Below are 12,545 nucleotides of genomic sequence, written 5' to 3'. Positions count from 1 at the left end.
AAATTGTATGAACAGTTGTGCTATAGATGACAATGGAATAGAATAGAGTAAGATGCAGAGATGTACTTGGATGGAGGGGTAACAAATAAATAGAAGGTTATTGCACATTTTTTGCATAAGTGGGGAACATTTAACTGTTCATGAGTTAGATTGCCTGGGGGGAAGAAACTGTTCTTGTGCCTGGCTGTCCTGGTATTTGCGGCTCTGAAGCGCCGGCCAGATGGCAAAAGTTCAAAAAGGGGGTAACTTGGATGTGAGGGATCCAGAGTGATTTTCTGAGCCCTTTTCCTCACTCTGGATGTATACAGTTCTTGAAGGGTGGGCAGGGGAGAACCAATAATTCTTTCAGCAGTCCGAACCGTTCTCTGTAGTCTTCTGATGTCTGATTTTGTAGCTGAACCAGACACTTATTGAAGTGCACAGAACAGACTCAATGACGGCTGAGTAGAACTGTTTCAGCAGCTCCTGTGGCAGGTTAAACTTCCTCAGCTGGCGAAGGAAGTACAACCTTTGTTGGGCCTTTTTAACAATGGAGTCAATGTGATTGTCCCACTTCAGGTCCTGAGAGATGGTGGTGCCCAGGAATCTGAATGACTCCACTACAGCCACAGTGCTGTTCATGATGGTGAGTGGGGGGAGTGCAGGGGGGTTTCTCCTGAAGTCCACAATTTGTAGGTAATCTACCCAGCACTGCTGATAGATAACAATACTGGTTGGAGCCATCAGATACATCCAAGATTTTTCAGAAGTCTGAACTTTGACAGGTGACTGCGTGATGAAGTTGACCAATGACGATGGCTGTGGGGCTGGGTTAGCACTTAGCTGCTTGTCTTGTATGGCCTACAAACAGAAAACTAGCCTCTTTAATACAGTCTTCGGGCTCCAAGCTGCATTAAGTAAAACAACAAATTATGGTACTATACTATATAAAATAATTGTTATTTTGATATTAATGAGATTGCTATTGCATTAACTTCAAAACATGCACATAGTATTTTAGTTAAATAAAAATCCCAATACCTACTAGGAATATTTAAGTAGATTCACACTATAACATTTGGATTCTTCCATCTGAAGTCTTTTAATGGCAGCTGGTTCTCACTTTCTCCAAATGGTGGCAGCAGTGAGATGTGTCCATGTTTACACCTCTCCTCTGGTTAAATACAGGTCCTTCTCAAAAAATTAGCATATTGTGATAAAAGTTCATAATTTTCCATAATGTAATGATAAAAATTAAACTTTCATATATTTTAGATTCATTGCACACCAACTGAAATATTTCAGGTCTTTTATTGTTTTAATACTGATGATTTTGGCATACAGCTCATGAAAACCCAAAATTCCTATCTCAAAAAATTAGCATATTTCATCCGACCAATAAAAGAAAAGTGTTTTTAATACAAAAAAAGTCAACCTTCAAATAATTATGTTCAGTTATGCACTCAATACTTGGCCGGGAATCCTTTTGCAGAAATGACTGCTTCAATGCGGCGTGGCATGGAGGCAATCAGCCTGTGGCACTGCTGAGGTGTTATGGAGGCCCAGGATGCTTCGTTCGCTGCCTTAAGCTCATCCAGAGTGTTGGGTCTTGCATCTCTCAACTTTCTCTTCACAATATCCCACAGATTCTCTATGGGGTTCAGGTCAGGAGAGTTGGCAGGCCAATTGAGCACAGTAATACCATGGTCAGTAAACCATTTACCAGTGGTTTTGGCACTGTGAGCAGGTGCCAGGTCGTGCTGAAAAAACTAAATCTTCATCTCCATAAAGCTTTTCAGCAGATGGAAGCATGAAGTGCTCCAAAATCTCCTGATAGCTAGCTCCATTGACCCTGCCCTTGATAAAACACAGTGGACCAACACCAGCAGCTGACATGGCACCCCAGACCATCACTGACTGTGGGTACTTGACACTGGACTTCAGGCATTTTGGCATTTCCTTCTCCCCAGTCTTGCTCCAGACTCTGGCACCTTGATTTCCGAATGACATGCAAAATTTGCTTCCATCCGAAAAAAGTACTTTGGACCACTGAGCAACAGTCCAGTGCTGCTTCTCTGTAGCCCAGGTCAGGCGCTTCTGCCGCTGTTTCTGGTTCAAAAGCACACGCCTGTGCACGGTGGCTCTGGATGTTTTCTACTCCAGACTCAGTCCACTGCTTCCGCAGGTCCCCCAAGGTCTGGAATCGGTCCTTCTCCACAATCTTCCTCAGGATCCGGTCACCTCTTCTCGTTGTGCAGCGTTTTTTTGCCACACTTTTTCCTTCCCACAGACTTCCCACTGAGGTGCCTTGATACAGCACTCTGGGAACAACCTATTCGTTCAGAAATTTCTTTCTGTGTCTTACCCTCTCGCTTGAGGGTGTCAATGATGGCCTTCTGGACAGCAGTCAGGTCGGCAGTCTTACCCATGATTGCGGTTTTGAGTAATGAACCAGGCTGGGAGTTTTTAAAAGCCTCAGGAATCTTTTGAAGGTGTTTAGAGTTAATTAGTTGATTCAGATGATTAGGTTAATAGCTCGTTTAGAGAACGTTTTCATGATATGCTAATTTTTTGAGATAGGAATTTTGGGTTTTCATGAGCTGTATGCCAAAATTATCAGTATTAAAACAATAAAAGACCTGAAATATCTCAGTTGGTGTGCAATGAATCTAAAATATATGAAAGTTTAATTTTTATCATTACATTATGGAAAATAATGAACTTTTATCACAATATGCTAATTTTTTGAGAAGGACCTGTAGATATTTTGTCTAATGAGTATCATAGCAAGTTGTCAGATAACGCCTAAAGAAAAATGTTTATATTTTCAATGATGTGATGGTGTGGGAAGGAATATTCTTGGAGGCTATTGCTGAAATCCTCAGAGCCATTGTCAGACCTTTTGCTGGTGCAGTGGGCCCTGGGTTCCTGCTGGTGCAGGACAATGTCCTGTGACCTGTGGGTAGTGTGTCGGCAGATTCACACACTACACACTGACTCCAGGCCTCTCTGGGTTGATGATTTTGGTTTCCATTGACCACTGTCACCTCATTTTATTATCAAGGACTTACATTACAGGAGATTTTCAACTTGAATATTTTATTCATCAAGATCCAATGTGTGATTTAAGTGTTCCCTTCATTTTACATACAAACATAAATAAAAATGCATTGTCTCACTATTGTTTTCAGCACAACAGCCTCAGTCTATTCTGACCAATTATTTGTCCTATTTTAAAGGTAATGACTAGTGAGCTCAGACATTTCTTGCCAACTTGGCTATCCATTCTAGACGATCTTGTCATGTAATATCACGAACATGACATCATTAAAAACATGTGATCTGTCCGCCCTGGTGACGGGGGTTTCCCCTCAAAAGCGAGTTTTCCACCGGCGACCATGTGACTTGTAGCGTCATCAATGAAGTCACGTCCAATGCGGAAGTGAATGCTAACTGAGCAGCAGTCGCCCAACAATTCTAACCGAAACCGACTCTTTCCCAGCGTCTGAAGAGGAACTCACATGTAAATATGATATTTATTCTAAGTTTTGTACTGTATTTAGGAGATATCCACGATGTTTTGACTATCTGTCAACATCTGTAGGTTCTTGAGGGTTTTGTTTACTTTCGTGAATTAGCTCCACTAGCCGCTAATCGAGTCTCTTCCTGCTTTGAACAGTCAGATTTCTGACAATACGAAAACGGTTTCAAGAAAAATTTGTACGTTCAGTAAAGATCAGTATAGATGCATCGAATCGATCTATATAAGTAATGACCAGTGACTGCTTGTAGGCTAATTCTCTATTTCTCTGTTTTATGTCTTTAACTCTTGTTTTGGCTAACTGTTGTGACTCACACTAACACAGTCAGCAGGCAGCATATGTAAGAAAATCGCATTAACAAATAAACCACTATTTCTAAATAGATAAGAGTGTAACCGACAAAAATATGCCTGATTATTACCATATTTCTGGACATGTACTGTGATATTTTTTGTAGTTCTTAGTATGTGTAACAGAACCACGGTATTTTGATCAGATAACGTTACCATAGTACTCCCACTGCTTTTTCTGACATAAGGGACGCATGTTATAATTTACACAGTTTTTCTTTGGTTCCTGGTTTTTAAACTTACCTAAAGTGGTTAACTTAGGTTCCTAATAGCTGAATTGTGCTGTTGTCATGATATGGTAATGACGTCACTCACCAAACAGGAGACATATCTCAAATCCAGATCTCTGTATATGCTTGCACTGAAGCTTTAATAACATGTGAGATACCCGGGACACTGTTTTGACCTCCACTTTGAGTCTTTTCCACCCCTTTTACCTGATCTTTGGCTCTTGACATTTCTCCACAGAGCTCCATCATGCTTGGTGGAGGGTTTAAATCCGAGAGACTTCGTGTCAATCTCAGGCTGGTCATAAACCGCCTCAAACTTCTTGAGAAGAAGAAAAGTAAGTTTGGTTGTCTACAAGTTTGTCATATTTTAAAGTTTTGGATTTTCTAAACTTTCGTTGATTTAACTAAATTGAACTCGTTTGATCTGATTTAGCTGAATTAGCCCAGAAGGCTCGTAAGGAGATCGCAGACTACTTGTCAGCAGGCAAAGATGAGCGTGCGAGAATCAGAGTCGAGCACATCATCAGGGAGGATTATTTGGTGGAGGCCATGGAGATCCTGGAGTTATATTGTGATTTGCTGCTCACCCGCTTTGGCTTAATACAGTCCATGAAGTGAGTAACCATTTTTTTTTTATTCTTATTTTTAAAAAGTGGATTTTTTGCTCATGTAATTTTTAATCTTCTTTTCAGAGAACTGGACCCTGGCCTGCAAGAAGCAGTATCCACACTCATCTGGGCTGCCCCTCGACTGCAATCAGAAGTGGCAGAACTGAAGATTGTGGGTATCATATGTGTTTGTCTTTAATCTGTTTCTGGGGTGTTGTTCTAGTATGGATCATTCATGTCTTTTTTTCCTCACTTTAACAGGTTTCAGATCAGCTGTGTGCCAAATACAGCAAAGAGTATGGAAAGCTATGTAGGACAAACCAGATCGGAACAGTGAATGATAGGGTATGATGAAACATGTTAGAGGTAGTGGGCATAAAGTGAACTCGTAGTAATGTGTGTTTGGGCAAACATTGCAATAACTATTGCTTATGCATGGATTAGGGCATTTTCAAAGCTCCTGTCTGACATGTAACAGCACACCTGATCTACATCACATCATACTGCTTTATAAGGAGAGGTGTCCTGTTACTTTTTGAAGGCTGGAATACACTTCATGATTTTTGCAAGTTTTTTTTTTTTGCACTGATTCACTCTTTTTAGAGGAGTCAACGCTAGTTGAAACTCGTAGTGTGTGATCCTCATTCGTTTTTCTCTTTAACCATTTACAAAGTCTGCAAGTGTATGATGCCTAGATTTTAAAAGTCATGTAGTTTATCCAAGCCTTAAACATTCAGAGATACAACTTTTATAACATTCCCTAGCCTTAAGGCCTGTTCGCACCAAGAACGATAACTTTAACTGTACTAGCGTCCACACCAGTGAATGATAACGTTCTGTTAATTTACGTGTCGTCTACCACATTAAATGCGCAGGTGGATTCTGATTGGCTTTCAGTGTTTTTATCATCCATTAGCTAGAAAATAAAATTGTTCTTTTAAGTGATTCCAACACTGTCTTTCCTTTGTGTCGTTATTGTTATATTTGTGGTGTGGACTTTCTTATTCATGAAGAATTTGTATTTGAAAAAATTATTAATTATAGTTACCATCCTTGGTATTCAAACCAGGGGTGTCAAACTCAATTTCTGGAGGTCCGGAGCCCTGAAGAGTTTAGATTCAACCTTAATTAAACACACCTGATCTAATTAATCAAGACCTTTAGGCTTATTTGAAAACTACATGTGTGTTGGAGCAGGGTTGGAACAAAACTCCGCTGGGCTCCGGCCCTCCAGGAATTGAGTTTGACGCCCCTGGTGTAAACGGTCCTTTACATTGATTGAGGAGCCAAGCCAAATTCAAAATATCATATTCGTATATCATGTTCAATATTGAACCTTGTCTCTGTAGCTTATGCACAAACTGAGCGTGGAGGCCCCTCCCAAGATTTTGGTGGAGCGTTACCTCATTGAGATTGCCAAAAACTACAACGTTCCCTATGAACCTGATGCCATGGTTCGGGTAGGAATCCATTTTCTCTTCCTCTTCGACTTCATCATCTCTACAAGCAGCATTTGTTTCAGACTCTCCTAATCTTTATCATTCACAGCCAGAGGTATCTATGGGTGAAGAGGCAGATCTGATTGATGTAAACAGTGACTTCAAGAAGCCAGGAGCTGGCGGAGGGGGTGGAGGAGGGTTTACTGCTCCCGCTGTAGGCATGCCTATGCCCATGCCAATGCCCATGCCCACAGCTTTCAACTACCCACCGCCCAAAGGAGCTGTAAGACCAAGCTCTAATTAACCTCTTTGCATTTGACCAATCTAAAAAGTCTGATTGTCTGTCTAGCTGTGAAATCCGTTTAAAATAATTTTTCCCCCTACAGGAGCCCTTTAATGGTCCTGTTGGCACCTATGATGGCTTTAGCAACTTCCAGCCTCCAGTGAGAGGAGGGCAACCCCCACAGCTTCCCAGCTGCCCACCCACCTATGAATCTGTAAGTGCAAGTGATCACCACCCCTCCAACCCTTCCAGGCAGACGGAGACGACCTTTCCACCTTGCAGGGAAGAGTAGTTTATTCCAGTTCACATGCTGTATTAGTCCTGCTATGTTGTCAGTCTTCTGATCTCACATAGGGAGCCTCCACAGGCATGTGCTATAGACTGCAAAGGATCGAAAACACTACATTCTGATCTCTCTTGCATCATGTGTATGTCTTTTGGGGATTTTTGGGGGGAAATTCTTTTAAGTATTTAAGTAGCCATATGCTGAATTTGAGTCATATGAAAAAAGAATGTACACATAAAGATATATTAAAAAGGTGAATCTCACGTGGTTTGTCAAGAAAACATCCGGCAAAATGAAAAAAAAAACGAAGTATTTTGCCTAAAAAAAAAAATAAAGCCTTTTGTTTGGACCAGTAAGAAATTAATATTATAAGTAGTTAAAATGAGGTGAAAATGTTAATTGTTATGAAAATAATATCACCTAAAAAGTTTCATTGTCTTTATACAAATATACAATATATTTTCTTTTGAATTTGCTTTTTGTGACATTCACCTTGAAGAATTTACCCCAGCAAATCCTTTACTGTGCATGGAAACAGGGGCCTCATTTATAAAACGCACAATACGATCAGATTTAATCCTAAATTCCATTGATTTCATCCTATATCAAAACTGAGAAGCGAACTCTGATTTATAAAGGTATATATATATATATATAAAATATGTATCAGTAAATGATAATCAAGTATTGTTTAAAAATGTTAAGATACATAGACAATCACAATATGCATTAATAATATTATATGTGCAAATTAGCAGCTGCTTTTTGACAATTGCGTCACTGCAGTTAATTCATTTATTGTATATAATTTCCTTAAAAAACTTTCTGAACCATATAGGGATATTTGTGGGTGTTCTGTAGATTGAGTTGATGTACTTGTTCATATTGCATTTGAATTTAACGTAAACTGCGATTTAAAAAGTGTGATGCATTTAGCAAATGTCTAAAAACACACAAAAGTTCTTTGTGTGTATGGATGTCTTTGGAAATGGTTGTACTTTCACGTTTAGGATCGTTCTTTCCACGCCATTATAAACGAGGCCCCAGGTGTCCACATATTCACTGCATTGACTCACTACGGGGGTCTGTTCTAACTCACAGTGCATGGCTCATAATTCTAATCCTTCACCGTATTAATATAGCAGTATTGATTATTTGCAGTAGTTGCCATGTATTTATGAGAAGCTGTTAACATGTTTTCATGTGTTTTTTAAGATCGATGAGTTTTCTGTCAAACCCTCTAATCCTTCCCAGGTCATCCCAGGTATGTGCGCTGTCCTAATATGATATAATTATTTTTTGAATCGCTTGCGTTATGATATTTTTCTTTCTAAAAACTCTGTTTTCTCTCCAGGCCCAGCCCCGTCTGGTCAGATCTATGACAACTCTACCCTTCCTGAACTTCCATCTGTTCCTGACACACTCCCAGCCTCCTCCTTCGGCGGGAACGCCAACGCATCTGACGACATTGACTTTGACGACCTGTCACGCCGCTTTGAAGAGCTCAAGAAGAAGACCTAATTACCAAAAGCACATCTGGGAGTCAGAACATCTGTCTCAGCTGCCACACAAGAATGATTCAATGTACCCTGTCCATATTCACATACTCACAGGTCTTCTGGTGGAGGTGTATTATAACATTTGTTACTTAACACAATGAAGGATCAGATGCTGTATAGACACTTGTGAATGGCAGTGGCAGAAATTTATACACTCATTTTAGACTTTTACATAACATGGACTGTTGACAAATCGCCTACCCTTTGAATGAGCACTTTGCTTAGAGGGCCTTGCTGACAGCTAAAACTAGTTAATCATCTGTAGTGTAATCTCTGCAACGTGTATGAGAAATCTATTGATTATTTATATTAAAGATTAGATTATAATTCTGTCATGGTTGTTAACTTTCCCCCTTTTTAGAGAGCAGTGTCTTCAGTTTTTCCCCAGCAGATCAGAAACCTCTCCGACTCCTTTAGGAAAAAGCAGGTATAACCTGTCGCCATTATTTACACCCAGAGTTGTGCAATGAATTCTTTTGAATGGCTATGAACCTGCAAAAGACTGTATGATGCCATGGGTTGTTATTGGATCATGATGTTTGTGCAACGTGACTCAGCTTTTTGTTACTGACAGAATGCATATAGACGGTGCTCTAGTGTCCTTAAATGAACACCAAAGGTTGCTTGTTTCTGGTGACCTGAGCGCCGAATTGAAGAGATTGCTTTATTTCAGCCTCACATTTAATGAACGGTCTCTCTGTCCTGAAGTTAGGCATTTCCTTTCTAGATTATAGTTTTACCCAGCAGCCATCTTAATTTGACTCAAAAGGAAAGCCTTTGTATTTTGTCTACAGCTGATAACACTCCTGTTTCTAATCTTGTCTGTGTGTTTCTGAACTGAAATTGCCTTAGTTTCCACGTCTCAAGCTGTGGCCTTGTTGTTCCAAACCTGTCTTTGGGAAATGTGAATTTCCTGACAGCTTGTACCATGAACTCCACATTTGAATAAGTATTTACATGCTATTTTTTTTTCTTTGGTAGGGGATTTTTACCATAGATCATTTACATATTTGTTGTAAGAATAGACTGTTTAAAGTGTCATTGTTTCAAGTTTTGAAAGCGTTGGTTTGGCTGCTTTCCACTTGACTTTATAACACTAACTTTTGATTTCTCCCTCAACTAAACCAAATACAAATCTGCCAATGTTTAGGTTCTGTAGGTTTGATACTGATTTTAGCTTGCTTTCAAAACATATCTGATGCCATGTAATAAAGTCTATTTGCTCATAACCCTTTTACTTCTCATCCAAATAATGATTCATTGAATAAGTAATCTTAAGATTTTTTCATACCACAACATGAGTTTTGTTAGACTGCTGTAACAAGTTTTTCCATTAATGAATACAGCAATTTTTATTATGTTTTGGCTGTACTCGGAATATAATGATGCTCTGTCGGCTTTTACACTTTGTAACCTCTAGAGGGTGAAGTAATACAGTTAAAGGGGTCATATGATGCGATTTCAATTTTTCCTTTCTCTGTGGAGTGTTACAAGTTCTTGGTGCATGAAGAAGATCTGTAAAGTTGCAAAGACTAAAGTCTCAAATCGAAAGAGATATTCTTTATCAAAGTTAAGACTCAGCAATGCCCCCCTAAAACAGCTCATTCAAACACGCCCCCACATATCTACATCAATATGTGGAAATATTTGTGTAATGCCGCCCAAATGTTCACGCAAAGAAAAAGGTGTGGTTTCAGTAACCGCAGTTAGCTTTGAAGCAGCCATGTCAGGGAGATGCTGTGTGTATCCAGGCAAATGCACTTTATTTGGCCTTCCGAAAGTAGATGCATTTAGGATGCTTTAAGATTACTTACAACACAACAGCAACTGGACGACCGTTTTGTGAACCTAAGAGAGGAGGTAATTCAGACTTTGCTAAGACAATATGGTGCTTCTGTATTAGCTACTGTAAGTATGTTTTGTTATTAGTTTAAGTATTTGCTATTAACTGTTCAAATGCGGAGTTTTGCGCATCCTGTGTGTGCGTGCGCGCACGTGCGATGTGTGTGTGAGAGAGGGAGTGCTTGTTAATACATATGTGCACTGTTTGTAAGCAGCCCAGCTGCAACTGCTTTGGCAATACAAATGTACAGTTTTTGTCATGCCAATAAAGCACACCTAAATTGAAATTGAAAGAGAGAGAGCGCGGGACGGTCACACAGTGGAATCAGCTGTCTTAACGTCTGTGTTTTATGTACTGCAAACAGTGTTATGAAGGTTACTTTGGAAATGTAATAGGTTACAGATTACAAGTTACCAGAGGTGGAAAGAGTACAAAAGTAAAGTCTAGTAAAAGTACCATTACATTAATGAAATTTTGTAATGTACAAAATACTTAAGTACAAGTAAAAGTACCAGTCTAAAAATCTAAAAAACTAAAAAATAAAAAAGTATAAAATTTAAAACCAAAAACCAAAAATGCCAAAGGCCAAAAACTCATAAACCCAGTCCACGGAGGGCCACAGTCCTGCACAGTTTAGATATAACCTTAATTAAACACACCTGATCCAGCTAATCTAATCATTTAGGCTTATTTGAAAACTACATGATATGTGTGCTAGAGCAGGGTTAGAACTAAACTCTGCAGGGCTACGGCCCTCCAGGAACTGAGTTTGACACCCCGGGTTAGGCCTATTAAACTCAAACTAGTTGTTTTTAATTAAAGGAATCAGTTATTTAGAATAATAAGACATTTGGGTTGTTACCAGGCAAATCAGTTTCAACAAACTCATCTTTTCAATGCAGAGGAAATGCAGAAGCTTCATCGTAAGTGGCATTTAGATGTATTTACACACTGTTTAGTGCAGGACAAGAATGCATTTAACCTGCAGTTACAAATGCATGAATAATGTTTTGATATACAAGACATAAAATGTTGAATACTCATTTGAAATTATAAGAAATTAATTATTAAAAAATTGCGATTGAACCGAATCATTTAAACGGTTGATTCATTCAGGAATGAAACACTGTCATGTTGCTTAGAGACGCAAAACTGTGCTTTGGTGACTGTGTTTGGAATTATTTTTTGTTGTAGAAATAGAGCAAAAACAGGCAATATGGTGTCTAAAACGCAAGTCTCTTAATTAACTTGTTTACTGACATAAAAAAAAAGAATATATATTGTAACGGGGTGAAGAATCACACGACAACGAGGAGTGCAAAACGAAAGGCCCCGGAGGGTGGTTTTATTGATAAACTGGTGACAGGAAGAAGGAAGTGCGGGAGTGCTCGCTGGCTGGTGCGCTGATAGTGGCAGTGTTCCAAGTGCGGCGTGGGGTGCTGATCGGTCACGGGCTCTCTATAGGGGAACAATGAAAACAGGGTTAGCATCCAGTCTTCTGGAGTGATCACTCACTTGTGTGTAGGTGGCGGCGGCTTATGTGGTCTAATCAATCCTTGATTGTCGGCGGCCGTGACTGATCAGCCTGTGATGAGGTTTCCAGGTGTTCCTCGTATGTTTCCAGGGCAACTGTGATGAGGTTTCGGGACACACGTCACCGCCCCCCCCCAAGCGTTGCCCTGGTCCTCTTGTACAATGGGGAGATTGGGGGTGCGTGGGGAGTGTGCCCTGACAGACTAACGAAAGCTGACCAAATCCTGGAGAGCCCGTCGGCGTTGGCGTTGGCGTTGGCTGTCCCAGCTCGATATTGTACGCTGAAGTGGAAGTCCTGGAGTTCTAGGAACCACCGAGTTACCAAGGCATTGCTATCTTTCGCCCGGGCCATCCACTGTAGGGGGGCATGGTCAGTAATCAGGGTAAACTTTCTTCCCAGCAGATAATACCTTAGCTCCAGGACTGCCCACTTGACGGCCAACGCCTCCCTCTCCACAGTGGCATAGCGTTGTTCCGCGGGGATCAGCTTTCGGCTGATGTAGATCACTGGATGTTCCTCGCCGTCCTGTACCTGGGAGAGGACGTCCTCCAATCCAGTGTCCGAGGCATCTGTCTGTAACAGATGGGGCAGTTAAATGCCCATAGGACTGGCTCCGACGTGAGCGCGGCCTTGATCCGTCAAAACGCCTCCTCCTCTGCGGGGCCCCAGGGTGGCTTCTCCGGCTGCCCCTTTCTGGTCAAGTCTGTCAGGGGGGCTGCTAAGGAGGAGAAGTTAGGGATAAAACAGCGGTAATACCCTGCCAACCCCAGAAAATCCCGAACTTGAATCTTGGAGGTGGGACGTGGCGCGGAGAGGATCGCCGTCACCTTCTCCTGGGGTTTAATCAGGCCGCGTCCCACCTGAAACCCCAGATACTTGGCCTCGGTACGGG

At 40.8% G+C, this 12,545-nt stretch overlaps 1 protein-coding gene across 2 annotated transcripts; it reads left to right on the top strand.

The window, feature by feature from the left end:
* Positions 1 to 3,372: 3,372 nt before the first annotated feature.
* On the top strand, positions 3,373 to 9,505 carry LOC109093507 (IST1 homolog). Of its 2 annotated transcripts, none has more exons than XM_042760935.1 (10): positions 3,373 to 3,502; positions 4,340 to 4,436; positions 4,535 to 4,715; positions 4,794 to 4,881; positions 4,971 to 5,054; positions 6,059 to 6,169; positions 6,258 to 6,431; positions 6,535 to 6,645; positions 7,972 to 7,981; positions 8,072 to 9,505. In XM_042760935.1, exons 2-10 carry the CDS (start codon positions 4,349 to 4,351, stop codon positions 8,236 to 8,238), a joined length of 1,014 nt encoding a protein of 337 aa, XP_042616869.1. In that variant the 5' UTR covers positions 3,373 to 3,502; positions 4,340 to 4,348; the 3' UTR covers positions 8,239 to 9,505. The 2 variants fall into 2 exon arrangements, with proteins under 2 accessions (XP_042616869.1, XP_042616868.1); XM_042760934.1 differs by having other exon boundaries at positions 7,933 to 7,981.
* Positions 9,506 to 12,545: the final 3,040 nt, after the last annotated feature.

This window comes from Cyprinus carpio, chromosome A7, assembly GCF_018340385.1.
Source record: "Cyprinus carpio isolate SPL01 chromosome A7, ASM1834038v1, whole genome shotgun sequence".
Lineage (NCBI taxonomy): Eukaryota > Metazoa > Chordata > Actinopteri > Cypriniformes > Cyprinidae > Cyprinus > Cyprinus carpio.
This window is presented reverse-complemented; position numbering and strand designations above follow the sequence as displayed.

Excerpts from the sequence above, each read along its gene's own strand:
- LOC109093507 (XM_042760934.1), top strand. The coding sequence starts at position 4,349 with ATGCTTGGTGGAGGGTTTAAATCCGAGAGACTTCGTGTCAATCTCAGG. Across the intron at positions 6,646-7,932 it reads GCCCACCCACCTATGAATCT|ATCGATGAGTTTTCTGTCAA; the intron begins GTAAGTGCAAGT and ends GTGTTTTTTAAG. Across the intron at positions 7,982-8,071 it reads TCCTTCCCAGGTCATCCCAG|GCCCAGCCCCGTCTGGTCAG; the intron begins GTATGTGCGCTG and ends TTTTCTCTCCAG.